At 45.4% G+C, this 24,725-nt stretch overlaps 1 protein-coding gene across 1 annotated transcript in view; it reads left to right on the top strand.

The window, feature by feature from the left end:
- BIN1 (bridging integrator 1) overlaps positions 1–24,449 on the top strand; it is a 31,641-nt gene extending 7,192 nt beyond the window's left edge. Inside the window, exons 4-11 of the mRNA XM_009577203.1 lie at positions 4,958–5,108; positions 9,149–9,277; positions 12,146–12,253; positions 14,060–14,083; positions 17,743–17,835; positions 18,622–18,732; positions 20,118–20,219; positions 23,701–24,449. Of these exons, the coding sequence (XP_009575498.1) occupies positions 4,958–5,108; positions 9,149–9,277; positions 12,146–12,253; positions 14,060–14,083; positions 17,743–17,835; positions 18,622–18,732; positions 20,118–20,219; positions 23,701–23,808 (826 nt within the window). The 3' untranslated portion in view covers positions 23,809–24,449. The remainder of the gene's footprint in view (positions 1–4,957; positions 5,109–9,148; positions 9,278–12,145; positions 12,254–14,059; positions 14,084–17,742; positions 17,836–18,621; positions 18,733–20,117; positions 20,220–23,700) is intronic.
- Positions 24,450–24,725: the final 276 nt, after the last annotated feature.

The raw sequence follows: 24,725 nt of genomic DNA, 5'->3' as shown, positions 1-24,725 counted from the left end.
AGAGAGAGAGAGGAGATGTTGTCATTTTGATTACAGTGAGTTTTGTGGCACCAAGTGAATGGGTACTCGGAAGCTTAACTTTTCCTCCCTGGTTTGACTGTGCCATCCTATAACGGAAATGATTTGCGTGCCATCCTCAACAGAAAGAAAACTAAACTGTTCGCCAGGCTGAGGAAAAAGATGAGCAGGTACTGGTACAAAGAGCAGCATTTCGATACACGTTTGATTTAGTTCCTAAAGCTGGAGAGGCTGTTGCTGGACTCTAACAGCCTGGCACGTGTTAACCCTGTGATGGGAGAGATGTCCTTTGCATGATACGATGTGTTCATGGCCTGCTGGGTCCTGCTGATATCTCTCTGTGTCTGGATAATCCCATTAACTGCTTGTGTGCCTGGTTTGAATCCTTGCTTCTTTTCCTATCTAAGAAGGCAGCGTGAAAGCTCAAGCATTGTCTGTTCAGTTGTTTCGTGTGACTAAAAGCGCGGTGCTGGGTTTTCCATGGGAAGTATGGGCAATTTTGGTGATTAACAACTTCTAGTTTTACCTAGTGGGGCTTGCCCTTTTGAACAGGTCTGAAATGCTGCATTCTTATTCCCTGCCTGGCCAGGGAGGACCACAGGGCAGGTCTTTCACACTCAGAATTCCTGTCCTATCTACCTGTGGCAGTTGGGAGGATGATGAGGTGGGAGAAGGACGCTTCCAGCTTTGCATCTTACTTGCTCTGTTCTTGAGGATCCTCACTATCTTGCTCCATCCATTTAAAATTTTGTGCAGGGCTGAAGGAGAAGGAAGCCTGTTGTCTTGTATAAAGACTAATGTTGAGCATCTTGCCTTTCAAGACAGTGATGGCATTAAATAACTGGATTGCTACAATGCCTAGAGTTACCATAGCCAAGGTCAAGGACTCTGACAAGAACTTGCTCTGGAGCAAAGTGGGAATTGCTGCACAATGGCATGGAAACTTCCTCTAATTTTTGTTTTTCTTAGTCTTTGTGTTGGTACTCCCTCCATGGGGTCCTTATAGGAAGAAAAAAAAATAATTATAATTTTCAAGATGATGTCCTGCCAGCAATAAAAGCAAGTGGTGGATTGGGATCCTTTCTGATCCTGACTTCCCACTGACTAGGACAAGTCACACAACCCTTCTCTTTGTCTCTGCTATGCATCCTTTGTAAAGTAGGAGGTTGGAGAATGGAGAATGGTAGTTTCACAGGGAAGCTCATGGGCAAATCTTGATTTTATATCCTCAGATGAAAAGTAGTGAAGGTATGTCTTGTGTTGTTACTATTCTGAGGTTTTCTGTAGAAGAGGAGGATTCACAGGAGTACTTCTCTTGATGTCTGTCTCTGGTCCTTGGTTGGACCAGTGTTGTACCTGCACCAGGCAGGAGGTCTAATATTTCCAGTCACTGAGAATGGGCGGATGCTACAGCAGAGGGAGCACTGGTAAATCTCATCTCGATGAGCTCTAGCTGCAACGTCCTCCTGCTCTGCCCTGATAAAGCCCAACTGGCCCAGCAGTTGGGCTGTGCTGGGGTTTCTGCTGTCAGAGCAGCTGCTGGGGTCACAGAGAAATGTGCAACCCCTGGTGCAGGGAAGGAGGGTCTGGGACTCGGTCACTCTTTGATCTGCAGCAAGAATGTATATTTGTGCCACCATATGTTTTGGTATGTAGGTTCTTTTTCCTCCTTTCTCCTGCCCCCTCTTTTTTTTTTTTTTTTTTTTAAATAATTCTCCAGCCTGCTTTGGTGCTAAAAGATAAATTACTTTTGGCTAAAAGGTCCTGTCTGAGCCTTAGCTGAGATGCCAACCTTTTTTTCTTTTTAACTTGAGAACCTGGCGGGAGGTGACTGGTATGTTTTTACCATATTGGAAAGTAGGTTTCATCCTCTAATGTAGGATTGTTACAACCATATGGGAACCCCATCTGCAGATGTTACTCTGCTCTTTCAGAACAGATGAGGCAGATGAGGGGTCTGGGAGCTCAGCAGCACTAAAAGAGGCTGGGGGATTTTGGCTTTCCCTTCAGCTGCACTAACTGCATTAGACCCTGTTCCCAGCTCTCTATTTGCAGAAGAAAGTTGACACCCCCTTCCCTTCCCTGCCTGATATTCCTGGATTTGGCATCACTTCCCAATTGCTCATGGGAAGGAAAAAGAGAGAGCAATGACCTTGGTTTTTTGACTTCTTTTACTGTGATACTCATGTTTGGTCAGCGAGGACAGTCCCCACACTCTTGCTTTTCTCTGTGTTTCTTGGAGCAAGCAGTCAGTTTGGAGACAGGACTTTGCTCTGTGTGCTCCCTGGGGACCCATGAAGGACAGAGGATCCTGGTGACAAGCTCGTTCGATGCTGGCTGCACTAGCTAAATGTGTGCAAAGCAACAAGTGCAGGAATGAAGGTGCCACTCGGGGGGCTGGAAGAGGCTCAGCCAAAATTAGCACTGGCATTTTCCTAGGGGGATCAGCCAACACATCAAACAAGCTGTAAATAGTAGTGACTTAATGAAGGCTTTAGTGCGGGGCCCTCTCAGCCCTTGTAGGATGAGGGGAGGAAACTGGGCTGCGTCTCGTGTGGGAGTCTTTTACCAAATTAAGTCACTACCACACACCAGAAATAAGGCACTAAGAAGCTGGTTTGTGGCCTTTAGAAAGTAAGCCTGAACTCCTTTCTCACTGGGACAAATGGCTTCTTCAGGTCCCTAGAAGGAAAAGTCTACCCTTGTGTTGGTAGGCCAGCTGATATGCAGTAGTCCCAATATTCCCAGTGTAGTCTGGGCATTTGAGGAGTCCTGGCAGACTACCTGTAGATGACTGTGTCCCCCATCTTCTCCAAAGTGCTTTCAACTCTAGGGAAGGTAACATGTATTTTTTTTTTTCCCCTAACATTTTCTGTCATTTTCTGCTGTTTCCTGGTGAATCCCATTTAGAGCAGAACTTCCTCAACTTCACCCTCCAACGATTACTTCTTCTGATCTGTAGCACAACCTTATCAATTTTGCAAAATCCTTCACACAACCCACTGTTTCAAAGTGATTTCTGGGGACCTCTGAGGAAGGACACTGTAGGCATATCCAGTCAAACTGAAGAGCTTGCAGGAGTTGGCATACATGTTCTTTAGTCCCTCCTCTTCCCTTTTTTCCTCTTCCTTTCCCTCTTTTTTCCCTTGGTGTGTGTGCCCCTGGTTGAGAGCTGCTGGCAGAGAACATCATGGGGTTTGTGCATCATGTTGGTGTGCTGCTGGCATCAGTGTCATTGGAAACATCTGACCTGCATGCGGACCTGAGAATAAGCGCTTTGTGGGGAAGTGTGCGTATGGGGTGTGGATATGAGGAGAAAGAGGGAGGAATGGGTGAGGGCAAAGTGAATGAAGAGGGAATGGGATGGGGAGCTTGAAAACTGGAATGCTGAGCAGGGGGAGATGCTTGCTTGGAAGGGGAGGCTTGTTGAAATACCTTGCTGTCCCTTCCTCCTCTTGCTGTCCCCCTACTAGTGAGTGTTTAGGAATGAGGCCATCACGCGTGTTAGCCAATGACCACCACACCTCGGGCATCCAGTGTGAGTACATGTACATGTCTGGAGCTCTAGGCTCTCCTGGGACAGAGCAAAGAAATAATCGACTTGATGTCCCTGCAGAATCAGGTCTGCATTGCTCTAGTCCTGGCTCTGTGCCAGGATTTATTGTTTCAAGTTGTAGGAAAGGATCTGTTCCTTTCAGCCTTCTCCTAAGGCCTTTAGCTTTGCAAGAACTGCAACTTTATACGTGGAGGCAAACATCACTCCCTGTAGATGAGGTTGCACAGCCCTTTTGCAATATTCTATAATATTCTGTTTTCAGCTGTGTATAGTTTTGCCAAACTGTAACCACTTCTGCTAAAATATCCCCTACCAGTGTCTGTGCTTCTGCATGACTTGAGATAAATTGATTAGTTGCTTTTTGGGGAGCTGAATTTCAGCCAAGATGATTCAGCTGTTCCTGAGAATTAGGCTGGGAAAATGGTTTTACCTTTATCCCTGTTGAAGTTCTCTGGTAACCAACTTTTTACTAAATCTCTCATGATTCTGTGCTTTGAAGCACAGACTTGAACTTGGCCAGGGCATGCCCTTAGGGAGAGGCGTGTGCCTCTTGCCATTCCTTTGAAAAATCTGTCCAAATCTGGCCAAGTTATGAACCAACAAATGCCTTTGGTATATGCTCCTTCCATCTTAATTCCCTGAAGAATCCCTCTTGACTGTGTGTCAGAAACAGCCCTGGAATAAGCACCATCTGGAAGGGCAAGGGCAGAAGGGGTTCATCATTGAAAAGAAGGCTGGGGGGACTTTCCATAATAGGGAAATCTTCATTAGTAGCCAGAATCTCACTGTTTTTTTGCTGTCTGGAATGATCTGTGAAGCCTCTGGCTGCTTTGCCCCTCTTCCACCTTAGCCAGTTTGTACCACATAGAGGAATATGATATTCTATGATTACAGCCTTAGTTCAGATGCTGTGAATCTATTAGTCATAACCCATGCAGGTGTCAGTACACCACCACGCAGAAAAACTCTTATCTGTAGCATTTAAAACTAAATGAGCTGCACAGAACTCTTCCCCCATCTGCTTCCCCAGTATTAAAAGACTATGACTTAATGTCAGGCACTTACATTAGAATCTAGAAGAATTAAGGATGCCTGTTTTTTTTGTTTTTGTTTTTTTGTGTCTGAGGCAAAGTATATCCATGCAGTAGGAATTTAGTGAGTAGCCTGCTGCACAATAATGCTGCTGCAGTGTGTTGAACAGCGAGTGACTCAGCAAAGATGCTTCTTAGAAGCTTGTAGAGGCTTCACATGTCTTCATCACATGTCTGGGCAGCGAAGCAAAGAGATAATGGAGGCCACTGATCTGTGCTGGTTAGCACAACCCCTCCTAGGTCTGGCTCAGACTTCTGTCTCTCTCTCCCTTTCTCTCTCCACTTCCTTCAGTGACAGCACCCCAGCGAAAGCAAATAAAAGCCCCTCGCCTCCACCAGATGGATCTCCCATCACCAGCCCTGAGACCAAGACTGTCAACCATGAGCTGGAACCGTCCACTTTGGAAGCGCCTGGGGCAAGCATCCCAAAGTCACCATCTCAGGTAGTGTCCCCATGACATTGACCATGTCTCTGCAGTATGACCACTGATGGCACAAGCTTCATGAGTCAAAGACATCCATCAGTTGCTTTTTTGGACCTCTTCCTGCTACTGAGCACAGAGAATATGGCATGATGGTTGTTCTCCTTCACTGGTTCCTGAGAGGTTCCTGAGAAAGCAAGTTGCTCATTGGTCATGTCTATATCATATAGGGAAGAACTAAGCTGTCTCTGAATGCCTCTACAGGGGGAAGGCCAGTAATACATTTTGCTGTCCGGTAGGGTGGCCAAGAAGATCCAGGGAGGATGGAGTTGTAGCTAGGCGAGGAAGTTTGTTCTTTACATTTGAATTAACCTGTGGAATTCAATGGTCCAGTTTCTTCTCAAGAACTTCCGTAACTGAGGAAGGTTCAAAGAAAAAAGCTTAATATTGGTAAGGAGAACATCTTTGCATGATGTTTTACTTTAATCCCAAGATAAAATATTATGCTAAAAATAAAGACATTATAAAGGCATTATATTCTTATGCTATGAAGAAATTAAGTGATTGCCAGGAAGAAGAATGTCCATTATATGGAGTCTGGTACCTTCCATGTGGCCTTTGTTAGTCCTTTCCTTACACAGGAGATACCCAGCGGTGTGTTTAAAATAGCAGATGTAGCTGCTGCTACTCAGCATATCATATGATATGTTTTACTTCAGGATTTAAGGAAAATAAAACATTTACCTCCTCTTCCCATCCCTCTATTACTGAGCGGGGAAAAAGTAATAACTAGGCCAAATTTATGTCTGTTGCCAATCCTTGCATTTCAGTAAGTGGGAGACCAGGGAGGAGTCTTCCAGGAAGAATTAAAGCTGAGAGGGGTTCTGGCCAAACTGGTAAGAGAAAACCTATTGCTTCTGAAAAGAGATGAGTGCAACCCAGATCTTCCTTGCTGTTGTCATACGCAGCAGTGTGATTCCAAATCCTGGCCTGTGGTGTAGGCTGTCTCCTGTTTCTGGATAGCCTCTCACGATATTTTTCCCTCCACTACATTTTTGAATTTCAGGATTATCTAGGGACAAAAAGAGGATGTTTGTACATTGGCAAAAGGGTCTTTTCCAGCCCTGTGAGATGTGTGGCAGTGTCTTTTCAGGACTTCTCCAGGGTCTCTGCACCGCTCAGCACTGCACAGCCTAGAGCGGCTTCGCCACCGTCCTGGCTAGGGCGTTGGAGTAGGGTATGTGCATCCAGAATTGCCTTCCTGTTTTTTCAGAGATTGCTATAACTTGATTGAAATTTGGAACAAGAAATCATACAGATTTATTGAGCTGTTTACTGCAGACTTCACTCACCCTGCCTGTGGACTTGTCTTGCTGAGTTTGGCTTCTTCCCTTTTCTTTAAATAGCACACATAAGCCTTGTTTTCACCAGCCTGCAAGTGCTTTCTCATTCACTTGCTGCCTTCCTGCCCACAGGAATGGGGCTGGAGGCACCCCTTGTCAAGCAAGCAGAATATTCCAGTGCAGCCCTGGCTGGAACCTCAGGCAAGACTGAAATGGTATTTGCACCTAATGCTGCCACCGCCTGGCAGCTCTTTCCCAGTCTATATTTTAATTCATACTCACAGGCCTCGCTACAGTGAAGAACAAGAGCTCCACTCCATATTCGTACTCAGTGCTAAGAGATGGAGCTGGCTCCAGAGGGAGGGAAGACAAGGACAGGGGTTTCATATTCGGAGCCAAGCCTGGTGTCTGTATGGATAAAGTCTAGAAACTAAGTGTGTGTCAGCTTCCCAGCCAGCTGGAAAACACAAGTGTCTACTCTCTCAACAGTGCTCGACTTTAATACTGAAATCTTCACAGGTGTCATTACTTTTGACCTATGGGTAAGTGATTTCTTCTAGGGTCCTCCTAGGGAGGCTAGGGGCCTCATCCTCTGTGGGAGGATGGAGCAAAAAGCAACAAGCACAATTCTCTGGCCTCTGCCTGTCTGAAATATATACTAATGCAAACCATAAGCAAAGGCTGTTGAGAGAAAGACAGCAAAACAGGAGAGACCAAACAAATACTAAGTAAATTTTGAACTGTTCCCTATGCCAGAAAAATAGCTCTTTTACTGTCCTTTAATTCTCGAAAACAGCTTATTTTTGTCTTTTGGAAGAAGCGACTGCTATCAGCTCTCTGCACTGAGTAATTTGATGATGACACAGGACTCCAGGGGTCTGTGAAATTTCAAAGGTCAGACTTTTGCTCTCAGTTACACCACTGAAACACTGTAATGACACTTTTGAAATCAGTGCAACTATGTTGAATTTAGACTGGTAAAGCTCTGTGGGATCCAAGTCAGCAGAAAAATTTTAAAGGATTTGTTTTATTCTAGGCAGCAAAGTTGTTCATGCTTGATGAATTTCCAGGTATAACCCGACATCAATATGCAATCCTGTAGTCTTTGAAATGTGGTTTTAGACTGCTATTGGAGGAAATGCTGGACACTGTGGAAGTGGTGGTCTCCAAGATACTAATGCATTGAAAGGAAGGTGACCGACTATTTTAGAGAAATAAATAGCAGAAGAGTCGGGATCTTTTTGACTTTAGAGTTTGTAATTGGAGCCTCCCATTTCTGCAGATGGTGGCTCTGTTCTGAGAATAGCTTTTGCCTGAAATTTCTGGTCCCTTCTTGCAACTGGTAAGCAGGGGATTTTCAGGAAGGGAAAAGGAATATGGACGCACCACCTTCTGCAAACAGTGAAAAGTTGGAATTGAACACACTACTTTCATTATTTCCCCTACCCAGCTATTCAGTGGAAATGTGCGTTTGCATACTCACTCACACTCTCTTAAAGTAGGTTAACCCGGTAGAAAACTGGGCATATCCTTAGCAATCTGAATAAATGCTTTGTAGAGCTCAATTACATGCTGGAGGAGTGTGACTAGGAGTCAGAGATTGCTGTATTTCAGATCTGGGCCTGACACTGATAATACTGGGTGCTTATTGTCAGGTCTCTGAGTCTTGCTGCCTTGGGATCCTAGGTACGATAAGAAGATCAAGTAACTGTAAAATATCACTGTAAATGGAAAGCATTGTCATTGCTGAGTGCTGCTGTGGTGCTGGGAACTTGTATGGCTGCTTTGTTCCAACAAGCAGCAGCTCCTTAAAGTTTGATTTGATCTAGAAATGATCATTGAGCCTTGGGCACAGGAAAATGTGAAAAGGATGTGGGTGGGTTGATCTAGGGAGGGTCTATTACAGCTTCCCATGGGGTTGTAAATGCAGTGTTAGGCTGAGTCTTTTAGCATGATGGTGGGTATTAGGATGGGTTAGAATTACGGGGTCAGACTTTGTTATGCATTCTCTGGGATGTCCATTTGGGAAACACGACTTCGTTAGTGTCAGTGCTCATTGGTGAAACTGAGAGCAGAGTTGGACCCACAGCAGTTGTGGCTTCGCAGGAGTTTGAATTGTTCTTGCCTAAAGCTGAGAAGTGGTAAGATGCCATCAAGAGCTCCTTCGGAACTTTCTTACGGTACACTGATAACCAGTGCACTAGAGAACCAGTACTGGGCAGATCAGGGTCTGTCCTCATGGTCACCTATCCATAATAGGACAAATTGAGTCTGATCTCTCATTCCCTTAGGTATGGTAAGTACAGCAAAGGGAGGCAGCGCTGGCCTGGTCTATTGAATTGTGTTCTCAATAATTGATCTGCTCCCTTCCCAGTGGTTCTTTTGAAGGTTGCACATGCTTTAATTCTGTATGCACGTCCTGTCAATGCATATTAATTGTGTTACGCTTCTCCTCTGCAGAGGGAAACTTGCCCACGGCTGAAGTGTAACTAATGATGCCAAACCTTCTCTGAAGGCGTGTGGTTGTTTTTTCATTTTGTTTTAATTCAGCCCTTCACCCTCCCTCCCTCTTTCTTCAGATGGAGTTGATTGGACCCTGCTCTGTGCCTGTGGTTGTGATTTCCCCCACCTTCAGTTTTTGTGGCTAACCTGGTTCCTGTCTCTGGTTTTTTTGGGTGTCGCCGTCTGTGCTGTGGCCGTGTGCTCACTTGCATGCAGTTGAGGAAAGGGCCTCCGGTGCCTCCGCCTCCAAAAGTCACCCCCTCCAAGGACATCAAGCAGGAGAACATCATCAGTCTGTTTGATGACAATTTTGTCCCCGAGATAAGTGTGACAACCCCTTCGCAGGTTAGCTGCTACGCCCTGCCTTATATTTGTCTGCCTCTGAACTTTTCCTTTAGACCTTTCTTCTCTTTGGAGATGTCAAGCCATGAAACCTGGTCAGATGAAGGAGGAAGGCAAGCTCACCATTGGACCTCAGAAGGCAAAGGGTTAGATAGGAGGCTAACTTAGAGGGGGGAGGGTGGCTAGCAGGCAGCTTTGGCTAACACGTTGCCCTTTGAGAGTTTTCATTCATAGAAGAAACAGGAGAAATGCAACTGGTGAAGATGCCAGAAAGTAACCTCTGCATTTGTTCAGCAGCAATGCACATGGATTATGGCTCCCCTCATATGCCATGATATGCTCTTCCAGACCCACTGATCCTGGGTGTGGATGAAGCATGTGTTTTCTGCTCTTGTACATCCCCAAGTGCTGACCCTGGTATCTGTGCCAGTTCTGGGAGAAGGAAATTTTGTGCTCTCTATGCCTTCACACACGGGCTTTGTGTTTTAAAGCCCACACCTGCATAGGAATGGCCAACAGGAATTGCATGAAGTTCTCTTTGCAGAGAATAGGTGCCTCCAGTTTGGATGGGCAGGACTGTGCCTGCTGTGAATTCAGGACTGCTGACACAGTCTGTCACTCTTCATGAACCAGTGGTTCCCATCAGAATATTTCTTTCTTGTCACGTGGCACCTTTTGAAGCCCTGAAAAAGGAAAAACATTTTCAAATTATATATTATCCTCTTCACTTTCCTTTTGATTTACATCACTGCAAGAGAGGATGCCCAGGTGTTGGATCTAGGAGAATGGCAGTCCTTATGTATATAGGAGCCTGACCAGATTTCTGGCTGTGTCATGAGATACCATCTGCATCTGCTTTTTTTATATATATACATATATATATTTATTTTTTCCTAAATGCTTGTTAAAGCACAAGTAATGTCTCTATCAGTGCTCATCTGTGACTCATTCCCTAACTTTTCCTTGCATCATGCTGCTCCATTGCCTCTGGTTTGCTACCTTCCACCCAGTCGCTAAGGAACAGAGGTGGAATGGGAAGGGAAGTCCATGTCAGATTTTGCATTGCAATAGATAAAGCTTGCAGAGCAGAGAGATGATTTGACAGCAGTGTTGGAAGGCAGGGACCACAGGCAGCTGAGCAACTGTCTATCACTTTCTGTGCTTCCTTCTCCTGTGTCGTAATGGACTGCTCCATCTGCCCCATGGTTTGTATCGTGTATTTCCATGTGAACGTCAGCCCTTAGTCAGACGTACTCTTCTACACCTGGTCAGTGCTCTGACCCAGGATGGGATCTGCTGTGACTTTCAATCAGATGGGAGTTCTGAGGGAGGACCCTGGTTGCCAGAATAATCTTCACTGAAGCACCCAGCAGCCACTAGCGTTCAGTGTGTTGCCCGGGGCCATTTTTGTCAGATGTCTTGGCTCCAATGGGCTGTCTTGTGGGAGATCTGGTTAAAGACAAGGGGTGTAATGCATGTAAGTCTTGAATGGACGTAAGATTATTCCATGACTGGAGCCTTTGATGTCTCACTACCAAACAAAACTAAAGATTGGGGTTGGAGCCTCTCTGATGGGTGGTCTGGATGTACTGGAGGAATATACTAGAATGCCAGTTGGTTTTTGCATACTAGTCAGGGTTTATTATTGTGAGATGGGAGAGCTTGGTTCCTTGTCCTCATCCCTGTGGATCTCAAAAAGAGATGTTCTTGAGGGAGAGAAAAATCTATAAGAGAATTGGAGTAAGAGGAAACTAGAGGAGGTGAAAATGATGGTGGTGTGGGTTGTATTCAGAAGACTTTCTCTTAAATGGTGTCTCTTGCTACTTTTGAGGAGTTTTTCCATTGTGGGGCTATGATATAACTGGAGACCAACCTGCCACACTTTGTGTGTTGTTGGAAAGGTAGCTGAAGCAGCGGGGCCAGTGAGCTGGGAGGTCACTGGAAACAGAGGCAAATCTTCCTGGAGAGAGCAGCTTCATCTGAAGCTGAGTAGAAAGGAGTGTCTTGTAGTAGTTAGGTTAAATCTAAAAACCAGAAGTGATAGTTCAGTTTTGAATACTAATGACTCATGTCCTCTGTAGTAACTGTTTTATTAATGGTAATCAGTGAATGTGCCATCATTAACGCTCTAGCTAAAGACAATCAGTCAAAGGGAGTTATTCTGCTGACTTTGAAGAGAGTAGCAAAGCCTTTCGAATTTATGCTTTGTTAGAAGACTTGTGTGTGGATGTTTCAGGGATGTACAGAAATGGAAACTATTGAAAACAGCGTTTTTGGATTGGGGAGTCATTCAAATCCCTTAGCTAGGGTGAGCTGCTATATTCTGTGTTTCTGTCTCAGAAGGTAGGAGGGAATTAGGAGCTTTGGGAGTTAGCTCTGGGGTCTCTCAGACTTGCCTTCCAGCAGTTTGAGTGATTTTCTGCCTGGATCCATGTTCCTGAGAAGTTGTATGGATGGCAGCTTTTCTGTATGTGGCTGAGGGAGTCTGTCCTGGGCCTTCAGTGCAAAGGCAGCTGGAAGAGCTATGGGGAATAGGTATAGATAGAAGAGAAGCCCTTCTGAGTCGTCAGTGGCAGTGATCCTTTTGACCAGAACAGGTCAGGTGCTTACACCATGTCAGCTCATTTGGCCAGGTGGGAAGATGAATGAGTCCTGTGGAAAAGGCTCAGGTTTGGTTTACAGTGGCACCCATGCGAACTGCTAGTGATTATAGGCATCAAGCAGTCAGGAGTCCCATCAAGTGTTTGCATTGCCACCATGTCTTCTGCGCCTGCAGCTTTAGCTCCTGGATATCACATACCCTTCCTCTACTCTGCGTGTGTGTGTGTGTCTCTAATGCTCGTACTGCTTTTCTTCCTCACTGCTGCCAAGTTTGATGCCCCTGGGCCCTTCCAGGAGGGAGCCAGCCTGTTGGATCTGGATTTTGATCCCATTAAACCAGATGCCACTGTGGGGAAGACCCCCACACCCGCCTCCCAGGTTGGTTCATATCGCCATTCCTTCTCCCTTCATGACTGACCTGTTGCCAAGTGTGGCGTGACCTGCACCCACATGAATGATAATGTGGACCTGAGCTGTGGGTGGCTGGGCTGGGTGCCCAGACCTGTGCCTTGCAGATGGGCACCTTGGTCTCCTCTGCTGGATGTATAAGTCCAGTGAGAATCAGGTGGCTATTAGCCTGGCCACAATTTGGCACTAGGTGTTTGTGGGATGCTTGTGCTTTGCTCTGATGATCTACTGATTGACAACTTGTTCAACTTCATGTACGTCCCTCCCTAAATTAGCATCCTCTGTATGCTACATGGATTTAAACTGTTACTCTGTGGATGGGAATTCAGCCTCAGTTCTCTGCTCTTGCTATAAATTGCTCTCAAAGGAATTTTTAGTAAACAGACACTCTGATACTTAAGGTGAATAAAGCTGTAGACGGACACTCAAGTGATGTGAAGCCCTTCTTCTGGGTATGACATAGCCTCTGTTCATAGTTAAGAAGTAGCTTCCTCCCTGAGCATGGTGCTGTGCAGTGCAGTATCAAAAAGGAAGATGCCTAATTCTGGTCTGGCTTGGTCCTGGTCCTGTCCACTGTTAGAGGCAGGTGGACTGCACTTTGTTTTATGTCTAAATGGCTGGAGGCTTTGAAGTGCATCCTGAATTTGGCTGTTGTCCTCACCGAGACTTTCCATTTCATATGTATGAAATGGTTATTTTTTGCCTGTGGTTGCCATTAAAATTTGTAATAAACATAATTGGGATGTTTACAGTATTTCTTCAGTATCATCATGTCAAGTAGGCCTGTGTGACACAAATTTTTGTAGCGATAAGACCACTCTTATTAGAGAGATCAAACATTAAGCATTTGATTCTTCTAAATTAAAATACTGTATTTGCAAAATACTAGTTATTATCATAGTTCGATACACACCAATATGTCAAGCTACCACTTTCTGGAACTTTAAGTGGGCAGATTGGCATTTCGTGTCTGCTTGCCTGATAACAAGCTGCATGCCAGGATAAGCTTTTTTAAAAATTTATTTACTGGGATTTTTTTTTTTCTGAATCACCAGTTATAACTCAGATAATTGGGTATACTGGTGTAGGATACAAGTATGAATTTGACTTAAAATGGAATTATTTGTTACCCTTCCAGCAAGCAACAAATATTACACTGAGTGGGTTTTTCAAAACTGCTCAGCAATAGCATATTTGGTGTTCTAATGTATTTATTATTAGCTTCACAAGTCATTAAAAGAAAGAGTCTGAAATCAATACTTTCTAATGGTAACCACAGTACAAAACCTAGCGAAAACCACCTAGTTTTCAAAGCAATCAAATTTATATCCTACAGGGTGGGCATTATGGCAAAGAAGTTAAGATACTTCACTACTGATCCAAAGACATCAGTTGAAGTCTTGTTCTGAAATCATACTAACTCTGTTGGGTGTGGATATATGGGAGCATATTTAACTCTGATGGACCACAAACTCATGAGTTTTTTTTTCTGGCTATGTGGTCTGCCACTGATAACTAAATGTGGCTTGGCTGTCTCCCTTCATACCAGAGGTAGAAAAACCCCTTACTCAAATGCCTTGGTACTTAAATTTGAATATGCAGTGGGGAGGGATGTATAAATTCAGGTAATTAAAAAAATATTTTCAAAACATGCAGAGATAAGTGTTGTTGAGTGTGTATGTCTGCTTCAGCCTGATTAGCATCTGTAATGTTTGTACTCACTGAAATAATCACGTATAAACATGTTTTATTTTTGTTGCTCTTTGACATGCTTAGTCTTTACCTTGGGATTTATGGGAGGTAAGAACTTCATATGGCTTTCATCTCTCATCATGTACTGTGCATGTGCCAGTGCTGTCTCTGTGTGCATACCTGTCTTCTTTCCCTCGCTGCTTTTCCTTTCTGCACACCCCAAACCAAAGTTGCTCCATGTGCTGCTGAACTCACTTTTGCACCTTCTGTGAAGCACCAGGGACAGCCACATGTTTGCAAGTCAGGTCTGGCACTCTGAAACTTATGTCTCCACCAGCACACAACCCCATTGCCTTTCCCTGCTAATTCACTTATCTTTCCTTTGGCATGATGCTGTGACGTTCTCCTCAAACTTAATCCCACTGTGGCATCATCCTCACCCTCCACTCCCCAGTATTTCCTAAACTCCGTACATCCTGTTGGGTCTTGTGTGTGATGCATAAATGTCTCAGCTGCTCCTCGTCCTTACTGCCTGTACCATTGGGTATACATACATGTTTGGAATTATCTGTGATGTTTGCTGTTCATTGACCATCATTGCCAGAAAGGTTGATGTGAAATAGCTCAGCCTGTGTCTATGCTAAAAGTTAAGTGCAGGCCCAAGACCTACCTGGCATCTCCCTCAACGTCAGCTTTGGAGGTTGTTGACAAGGGAGACCCTACACATGCTCTGCATCTGAACCAAAGCCAGACCCTCACTTATGCCCTCTAGATATATTGGGCCTGGGAAGGTCTCAGATTGCTGCAGATTAGCCCAGAGAGGTATTTCGAGCACAACTAATTTTGAGCCCCTCTGGACAAACAGCTAGCAGTGTGGGCAGAAAACGCTTGGTCTGGGTACTCAAGCCTGCTACTTGAGCTGGCTATATCCCATGGTGCAGATGTAAGCATGTGTCCTTGGCTTATGCTAGGGAATCGAGTCCTGCCAGCCTTTCCATTCTCAAGGGCCAGATCACCACCTAGAGTCAGTACTTGGGAGGACATGACTTAACCCTTGCTGAGAGCCTGGCCCAAGGACTCACTGTGGCCAGGGCTCTCCTTCACATGAGCTTGGGTCATGTCGAGAAAGATGTTTCCCTTGTGTGTTTTATCAGCCATCAGTGTTTAACATCTGTTGTTCCCCTGTATGTGCATTGTCAGTCTGTCTTAGTAAGAAAGAAAAGAAGTCTGTTTTCGCAAGGAAAGATCTAGTGCCTTTCAAGTGGATGGGCAAGGGTGAGGCATGACTGTATCTGATTGAGCTGTGCTTAGTCTGGGGTGTAAAAAGTGTTTTGGGCCATTTCTCCCATCCTAGAAACTGATTTCACCCAAAGGACAATTTAATCAACAGGGGAATGCTACTAGACAAGATGTTCTCACCATGCCAATTCTCACCTTGGTATACCATACAGGGTTAAAGAGCAGAGCTCCCTATAGCTGGGGAATTCTCCTCTTGCTCTTCAAGTCTGCTGAAGTGTTTTTCTCTAATGTTGTTCTTAGCTGTTGATGAGTGGAGACTTGTTGCACGGTTACGTGGTCCCATATGCCATGGGGTTAACAACTGCATAGAAACTTGGATGCAGCAGAACTTGCTTAGTTCTGCAGACTAGGGAACTTGCATTTGATGTGTATGATGCTGCTGTTGGAACAAGCAAAGCTTTCAAACCTGGCAACAGCAGTGAGCAATTCTTCCTCTTCTCCCTATAGTATCTTTCCATGACTGTAAATGCTTTTATAGGCCTTGGGCTGCCCACAGGTACGTAAAATAGAAAAATAAGTAGCTGACATGAAAATGCCTTTTGTTGAAATCCAGGGGATTAATTTAGATTCAGTTTCTCTGGTTATTAAATACTGTTTTTGCAAATTAGCTGCTTTTAAAAAAGGAGCTCATGTTGAGCTAGTTTTCAGTTGTCCACATAAAACCATGCTTGGCCAGATAGAGTTGGCCTGGCATCAGTCCCAGTTCCAGTTTCACTGAATCCAAGTAAAAAGCAACCTGGGAGTGAATCTAATTAAACAGGAGAAGCCTTTGTAGCATTTCATATGCATACATTTACCTTAGCACTACCAAAGCTGCTGTGGGAATCCTCTGCAGGATGGGAACAGCTTTGCTGTTTATAATATCCTCTGGCAATATAGGCCTGTGGACATGGTGATGGGGAGGCATGAGGAAGGATGTGATAGAAGAGGAAAGCATGTGTTAAATGGCACCATTGGAGCAGCTGAAGGTAAAGTAATGGCTTTTTGTTAAATCAAGGATTTATTTCTTCATTATTGCTGCTGTTATTAGAAAACTACTTGGAGCATTGTGCTAGTCCGTGGCTAGTAGCCAGATGGGTGTAGAGTTAAGGGTTACCGTGGTTGTTGCTTTCCACTGGGCTTTTGTAGGGTTGGGACTATGAGAATTGTAACATTAAGAAATCTGGACAATGCCTTGTTTTGAATGTGGTTGTATTCAGGGGTACATATGTTTACCAAACGTGTGAGGCATGTAGGCATGATAAAGCTGGTTTATTCACATGTATTAAAAGTGGGAAATCTCCGTATAGCAATCTCTATTGCGCAAGTATAAAGTGGGTATCTGGTTAGATTCTGCAAAGAGGCGCGTATGCTATCTGGTATAGAGAACAAATGGATATGGCCTGGCCATGAAGACACTCGGGCTGCAAATTAGACCCCTGAAGTTCTTGTCAGGAGTCTTCCCAGGTGCTGCCTGGCCAGTCTCCCAAAGGGCTGATCTGCAGCATTGCTGCTACCAGATCCAACTTACTTCCTGTGTTGCTGCAGTTTCTGGGAGGGGCAAATGAATATCTTTAATTCTGTGTTAAAACAGAGTTAGTCTGACTTCAGGCAAGGGAGGATAAAAACTTGAACTGATGGAAGTGTATCAGAGGTGTTTGGTTGGTCTTTTGTTGTGCGTAGAAACTCCTGTCCCCAGGCTTCCTAGAACAGTCTCTGCCAGGCAGTGATTTGTAGGTGATGCTGAATATTTCTCCCTGGTGGTGGCAGCTTTTGTGCATTAGAAACTCCCCTCTCCACCAACACAAATGTGTGCATGTGCACACACACCATGCGGAATATTCATAGCAAATTCTTACTAATAGAATATTCACAACAGAATCCAAATTCATGACTCTTGGGGCCTATCCAGAATCAAACTGGGTGAAAGTTAGCACAGTTTTCAGTTCCATTTGATTCAGTGCTAATGTCATGTAGATACTGGGTCCAGACTAAGTTCCGTATCTGGACACATTATTACCATGCTCTTTGGTTTCTGGGAGTATGTAAAGGCTGAAATATTTCTTGTTTGTTGATCCTTGGATGTAGCCTATGGAGAGATCCTTGTCCCTTGGCATGCAAGCAGACTTGTATTCACATACAAGCGGGCAATCTTTATGTAATAATAGATACTGTGTAAAGTAGGTCTGTGACTTAGATCATGAAAAGAAAGAGGCGCACAGGATTTCTGGCATTTCATTCATTTCCTCTGGAGTATTGCCTGCTGTGTGGCTGGAGTGAGGGAATGCAGGCTTTACTGTGATTTCAGTGGGTTGCAGAGAAAGAGGGAGACAGAAACCTAGCAAGACCCTGAGGTTTCTCACCTATTTGTCAGCAGATGGCAGCAGTCAACAGCATAGAGCACTTGCACAGACTGAGCTGCGCTTTTCTGCACACACACGTAGCTGTAATAAGCATAACTCTCCACCTGGATGACTTTTGTATTGCAGCCTACAGAAGCAGCCCATGCGGGAGCTGAAGCAGCTGGATCAGAAGCAGTAGCCGGAGCTGAAGCATCTAAAACTGAAGCTGATTCAGGATCGGTAAGCACCTTGAGGGACAGGAGTCCCTTTTCTCCATCACATCCCATTGTCATACAGCAGATGTGGGACGCTGGGCTGGGAAAAGAGATGTGTGGCTGCTTGGAAAAACACATCCCTGCCACCCCAGCAGTTACAATGCTCTTATTCAGAGGCCTGACTTAGCTGTTACATTTTATCTGTGTAATGCTTAGGGAGAAGCTCTGCTGGAAGATCCACAAAAAGAACTGTCCCTTCACCCATGTTGTGAAGCCAGCCCACAGCCCATGCTGTGCTAAGTTTGTGTTGTCTGCTGGATTCCTCCTTGCTCTCCACTTACTTTACCTGCCCTGTCCTCTGGGCTCTGCCTGTGTCCCCTGAATATCCAGGGTTCCTCTTTTTTTCTTGACACTGCCATCTTTGTAGGGGACTGGAGTAGGTCCCATCTCATGGCTGCTTGGTTCCAATAGGCTGTCCCATTTGAGTTGTCTGTTCCACGAGGGCTCTACAAGAACTGCACTGTGACCCCGGTGAATGGGAAATGCCAGGCATTATGGTCCCAGAAAAACTCTAAATCCTTTCTGCCCTTCTGCAGCCTTAAGGAAGACAGCGGTCACCTCTCCTGCCTTCTCACTGCTGCCTCTGCTGTCCTTTGGGCTGTTTTTGTCACTGACCAGTGTGCTGGGAAAACCCGCTGAAGCCATGGATAGGGTTGGGCTGTGGATCCCCCAGGGTGGACTTGGAGCTGCAATTTTGGATTTTCTTTTCTCAATGGCTTTTTTTCCTTCCCTGGCTGCTGCTGCCTACCAGAGCTCTCTGCCTGCTGTCGTTGTGGAAACCTTCCCTGCTACCGTCAATGGCACTGTGGAGGGAGGCGCTTCGTCTGAAAGAGCTGACATGCCCCCAGGATTTCTGTTCAAGGTGAGTGCGTGGTGGTGGGGCACCGAGTTCCTGGTGATTTTTTTCCTGTAATGAATTAACTGCTTTCGCTCAGTGTGGCCATAGGCTATGCCGCATTGAAAGGGAGACAGGAAGTTGAAGGAGAAATAGACCTTGCTCTCCAGCAGCCCAGCTTCATGCAGTTCCAGATGCTTCAAAGGACTCTATAAGAGCATCAGTGTCTAAACGTCTGGCTGTGCTGTATAGCAAAACCACTCCTCTCTGCTGCAATTATTTCTATTTCTGGTGGTGTGGTAGCATCAGTCACAGACTCTGGATAGTAGATAAGAAGTTGTGTTCCAAACTGGAAAGGTTAAACTTTGATGCAAGTGGCAAATGAAGAAGAGTTGGAAACACCAGTAGGACAGAGGGGGAAATTAGAAAGCCAGGATAAACAGGAAAAATATAGGATTAGACAGGGAAGTCTGGTGGGTATTCTGAATGTGTCAAAGATCACTTGCAGCTTGTTTCAAAGGTGTGGAGAAAGGAGTGATTCTGGGTAAGGACAGGCCACAAATTTAATGTGCATAATGGAATATGGTAGCAAGACAGCACAGATGCATCATGCCCTGGAAGTGAGAAATGACAGTCTCCTGCTATAGGAATGCTTTTCTTCTGGTTTAGGCATGTCCATGCATCTTTTTTTTTTTTTTCTGGGAGCTCTACCAAAAGCAGAAGAATGACAAAACCCTGAAAAACACTAGCAGGCTCATCACATTTAGACTGGTTACAGGCAGCATTATAGACTGTAATCCTTGAAATGGAGAGCAGTGGTTTGAAGTGGAAAAGCTGTAACACAGATGTTGATAGGAATTAGGCTGAATACCAAAGAGAAAACACGTCAGGATACAATCACTCGAAGATCCAAACTGATACTCTTCCCTACGTTTCCTCTCCCTGCTTGCTGTGACAGAGACGGGAGGCTATAATCTCTAATACTCTTGCAGTCCGGCTGCAAAAAGAATACAGGGCACCATTCGAATGAATAAAGGCTTTCTACCCTATGAGGTTTTTGGGCCCATACCATGGCAATTCAGCCTTCCTAAGGAAGGACGGGGAGGTGCTGATGCATAGCAAGTTGAATGAGACTCACCATGATGCCCTTGTTGCAAAGGTGAGCTGCATGCCAGGCTGTATGAACAAGCACGTAGCCATTAGGTTAAGGGAACTGGTTATTCCCGTAGATGTGGCATTTGTGATCCAAGCTTGCCGCGCCTTGAGCAGCAGGTTGGATCAGATGGCCTCCAAAGGTGCCTTCCAACCTGAACCATCCAGTGAATCAATGAAGTGGAAAGCCTTGTCACCTGTTACAGAGCTGGATGAGAGAAGGCTGGCCTCACGCAAGCTCTCCTCCCCTCCTCCTATAGGTCCAGGCCATGCATGATTACACGGCCACTGACAGTGATGAGCTGCAGCTGAAGGCTGGGGACGTGGTGCTTGTGATTCCATTTGAGAACCCTGAGGAGCAGGTGAGTGGGGAAGACAGGGTGTGAGCCTGGGCTGGGAGGAGCCAAGGGGATTTCCAGAGCTGCTTCTTCCTCCACTAACAGTCGGCTGGCTGGATGCAGAGCCATCAGTTTGTGGCTGGGAGCTGGCGGGAGAGCCGGTTGTCCTTGAGCTTGAGATTGGCTTTCTGCAACAGAGGGGAGGACTGTGCTTGTGATTGGAAAGTGGAGACATTATCCTGCATAAAGCATGTGAAATAGCCATAACTTCCTGTCCCTATCAAGGATTTGAGCCAATACAATGGCTTCCTTGATCAGGGAGCCCAACAGAGCCCATACTTTGCCTCCTCACTGCTCCTAAACTTGATGCACATTCCCTGTGACCACTGCAGTGCAGACTGTGGCATTGGCAGGAGTGACCCACAGCTTATGATGATGTTTTCTCCCCTTCTGAGAAATGCTGGAGCTCTGAGAAAGCAGCTTGCTGTGGATGATGTCTTGCACTTCAGCATAGCAATGGCTATTTTGGAAAGGCAGTGTTTGGTCAGGAGATGGCAGCAGAATCAAAGGCTGGAGCAGGTTGCTCAGCCCCAGAGAACAGTCTTACTGTCCGTCCCCAACCTGAATTTAATTGGTGATGTTTTTCTTTAATCTGAGCTATTTCTAGAAGCCTTGAGTAAATCCTCCTCACTTGCTGTGTTTGAGGGCTTCCAGCTGATAAAATCTGCAGCAGTTTTACTACTTCGGCTGAGGGAGGTGGTGATTTTCTAAAATTTATGCTCACGTCTCCAGGTTTTTGTTTGGAAAAGGAAGGGAATTCTCCAAATTGATTCAGTAGTCACCAGCTCTTTGGGTTTGGCCAAGCCCAGACAAGATCTGGATTCCACAAGGGGTAAAGGGAAGGTGATGTAGTTCACTGGTCACAGAAGATGTGGATCCTCTTTGTGGCTAAGCTGTTGGCTTTGTGAATTATGGAGGCAGATCTTGCTGCTGCTTGTGAAGTGGGAGCTATAATGTGCCAGCTAGGTGCTCTGGGGGGAAGGGCTTTATGGGGAAGAGGCAGTGATTCCTTCTGGACACAAAACTTCTCACTGAGTGGGACTGCCCTGCACAAGCATTTGTGAGCATTTCTTTCTCAGAAAGCTTTCTGGATGGAAAATGAGTGACAGCTCCCCTAGTTTCTGTGGTAGGAGATGGCATTTGTGGAGCAGAGTTTTTCAATGCCTTATGTTTGCACTCTAGCTGGATGTGGGTGCAACAGCCATGAACTCGAGACTCTCCAAGCTGCAGAGGGTGAGCTCTGAGTGTTGCTAACACAATGCTGTAGCTGAACTGAAGCCCTCTAACCCTCCTACAGTGTATCCTCTGCTACAGCTGGTTTCCCTAACCCCGACCATACTCAGCCAGAAAATGTTGGCTCTTAACATGTGCATGAACTGTGCACGTGAGTGGAGGAAGCTTAGGATAATAAACTGTGATCCATGTCCCCATCTTGCAGCTTAGGTGTCAGTTTGTGGGTACATCAGCCAGGCCTGGATTCATCTCTCCGGGTAGAAGAAAGGGTTGAGGGCAGCAACGCTTCTAAGCTGGAACTTCAAGTGACGTGGTTCAAAATTGGCAAGGGTCAATCTGGGTCCCTGTGTCTAATCCCTAAAGCTAAGGAGACCCTTCTTAGCACGATGCAGTGGGAGTGATGCATGCTGTATGGCACAGATGCTATGTGCAAACGGATGAGCTTTTGTGCTTGCCATGCTGTGAGCTGGAAGCTGCCTTCCAGACACTTGGGCCCAGCGTCTTCCACCTAGTCATTTGTCTTCCTGATTTATGGCATGTCAGTCCTTCCGCAGCCCCTGCAAGCTGGCTGCTGCAGATGGGCTCCCGTCTCATGCCATTCCCATGACATCCCCTGAATGCTCAAATCTAAGGCAGCAGCAAGGGCTAACTGAGCCGGCAGGCACCCAGTACAGCCTGCAAGGAGCAGGGAACTCGGATACAATGGCTGGTCTGATCTGCTGCCACATGAAATGTGCAGAAAATAGGATAAGAGGGCAGAAGCTGCAAAATGGCAGCAGAAAGCAATACATGCCCCATGGATCACCTGTGGCGAGGGCTGCATCACTCCTGCACTGTGCACATATGTTTTTAAAGAACATGTTTCAAGGGAGGCATTGCTTGGCCTTGGGTAATTACTCAGGTAACTCCTGCCAGTTCCAGGAAAGCAGAAGTGTCAGAACAACTGTGTGAACCACACTCACACATGCCCCGTTTCCCCACAGCTTAGAGCATCTGGTTGCCTGAGCACTTCTGCCCTGGCAAGTTGTATAGTTGAATGTGATAACATATCTCTAAATGAGACTGGTGCATGCTTTGCCCAAAGGAGTGGATGCAGAGCAGGCTGTTGAGTTTGGAGGCAGTGGTCTCCCATGGAGCTCTCTTGCCTCATGCTGCAGTCTTAATCCATAGGCTGCCCCACTCACATGAGTGGGTATATTTGCATGCTGAAGGGGTGCTTTCATGGTGGCAGTCCAAGGCATGCAAAGAATGGGGTGGTTGCAGACCTGAGCTGCAAGCAGTGCAGCCTTCCCACCTTGAATGTCTCGTCTCCCTCGTGCTTCAGATGGAGCAGAAATCTTGGTGCTAGACACCCTGCAGGTAAAGTGTGGGAAGTCTGATTCTCCTCCTGAGCAGGTTCTGCCAGGCAGGACTCCATTTGCCTCAGTGAAAATTCATCCCTGTTTATAGATGTATAGGTTTGGTGGCTAGAGAGAACCCTTGTGAGACACCTTTGGTCTTGCATCATGTGTAGGACAAGTTTAGGAGTTTTGCCAACCTCACCTTGCATCAAGTCCAACAGACTGCTGGGTTTTGGGAAGATGGGTTGAGCTCCTTAGCTCCCAATTCTCATAGACCAGAATTTCAGCAGAGCAAACAAGACTCATTTTGCCTGTACCACCTCTCTAAAATGCTAATCATCCAGGTGCCCTGACTGGAGCAGGGGATGAGCACTTCCAGGGAATGATTCGTTCTTTCCAAAGACCTGTGCCCAAGATGAGTAGGATGAATTGGATGGTGGAGGTGCCCGTCTCTTTTATGACTACGGAGAATGCTAGACCCCTCATGTTTAGATTGTGAAAGGTGAGATAGGTGATTCCCATCCTGTAGCTCTAGAGACTTTCTTTGGCAGAATATCTCCTGCTTCAGTGGGTGTAAATTATGACATGTTTCTATTACACTTGCTAGTTGTTTACAATTTCACTGTCTCTAGGCACTCTGGGTCAGACAGGAGTTTTGGTACCAACTCTGGTGGGATGTAGCCTTCTCCCTGTTTGAAAAGGAACGAAAGAATTTTTTTTCCATCTCCCCCATCCTCTTCCTAGATTGTCTCCAAGCCAAATACGAGCATGGCTTTGATAATGCCTTGACACCTCCTTGGCCTGCACTCTGTAAAAAAAAAATCCCTGCTCACATCTATCCCTCAGCATCTGATCTCTGTCTTCTCCTCCAGGACGAAGGATGGCTGATGGGCGTGAAGGAGTCTGACTGGATCCAGCATAAGGAACTTGACCAATGCCGGGGGGTTTTCCCAGAGAATTTCACAGAGCGGGTGCAGTGAAAGCCCAAGTCCACCAGCTGCATTTCTGCTGGAAGAAAGCAAGTTTTCTAGTAGATAATTGAAAAAGAACAGCAAAATGAACAGAAGAGAGAATTTTAAAGGAACAGAAGCCTGAAAAAAAAAGTCAGCTTAAAGGGTGTGTTCTTCTCAAAGGGCAAGGTTTCAGAAGTAAATTGAAATTCAAAGTGTTATCAAAATATATACATATTAATAATAATAAGGCAAGTCAAATACCTTCTTCCCCCTTTGGTTTTAACAGCATTTGGATTCAGAGGACTGATGCAGAAGCAACTAAGTGTGGTTCTCTAAATACTGCGTTGACTGAATTGGCGATATGTCAGTCTGATCCCTGGAAAGGCAGTATTTGTCTAATGGCTTGAGAGTAGAAGCTGCATTTGCTTTTGGGTGGGTTCATCTGTTTTGTCTTGAAGGTGGCTTGCATGGCAACCGTAAAAATTCAGCCTTCCCTACATGTTCAACTTACAGTAGGCCAAACTTTCTGTTATGCTGTTGAAAAAAATATTTAGTGTATAGTGTTCACCAATACAATGTATGTGTGTGTGTGTGTATTTTATTTTCTTCCTTTAAAACAATGTTAGACAAACTGTGATTTTATACATGTAAAGATAGAAGAAACTACATGGAAAGGGCATGGAGAAGATGAGCAGTAGTATTGGCCTGTGAAATGCTAAGGGGAATGGACAAATTCAAGAGGAGAAACAAGGCAAAACAAGTGGATGCCATTTAGATGGCTCTGAAATTTAGGAGAGGGAATCCTCTGCCCCCAAAACTGTGTAGGCAGTTTCAAAAAAGCTTAGATGCGTGTAGATGGAAGATAGCTCTAAAATCTGGCTGGTTAGAAAATTTTCTTTTAAAGAAAAAGATAGGGGAAGAAAATTTTTTTTCTGAAAGAATGT

This window comes from Fulmarus glacialis, unplaced genomic scaffold (assembly GCF_000690835.1).
Source record: "Fulmarus glacialis isolate BGI_N327 unplaced genomic scaffold, ASM69083v1 scaffold36864, whole genome shotgun sequence".
Taxonomy (NCBI): Eukaryota; Metazoa; Chordata; class Aves; order Procellariiformes; family Procellariidae; genus Fulmarus; species Fulmarus glacialis.
Note: the sequence above shows the minus strand (reverse complement) of the source record. Positions and strands in the feature narration are given on the sequence as shown.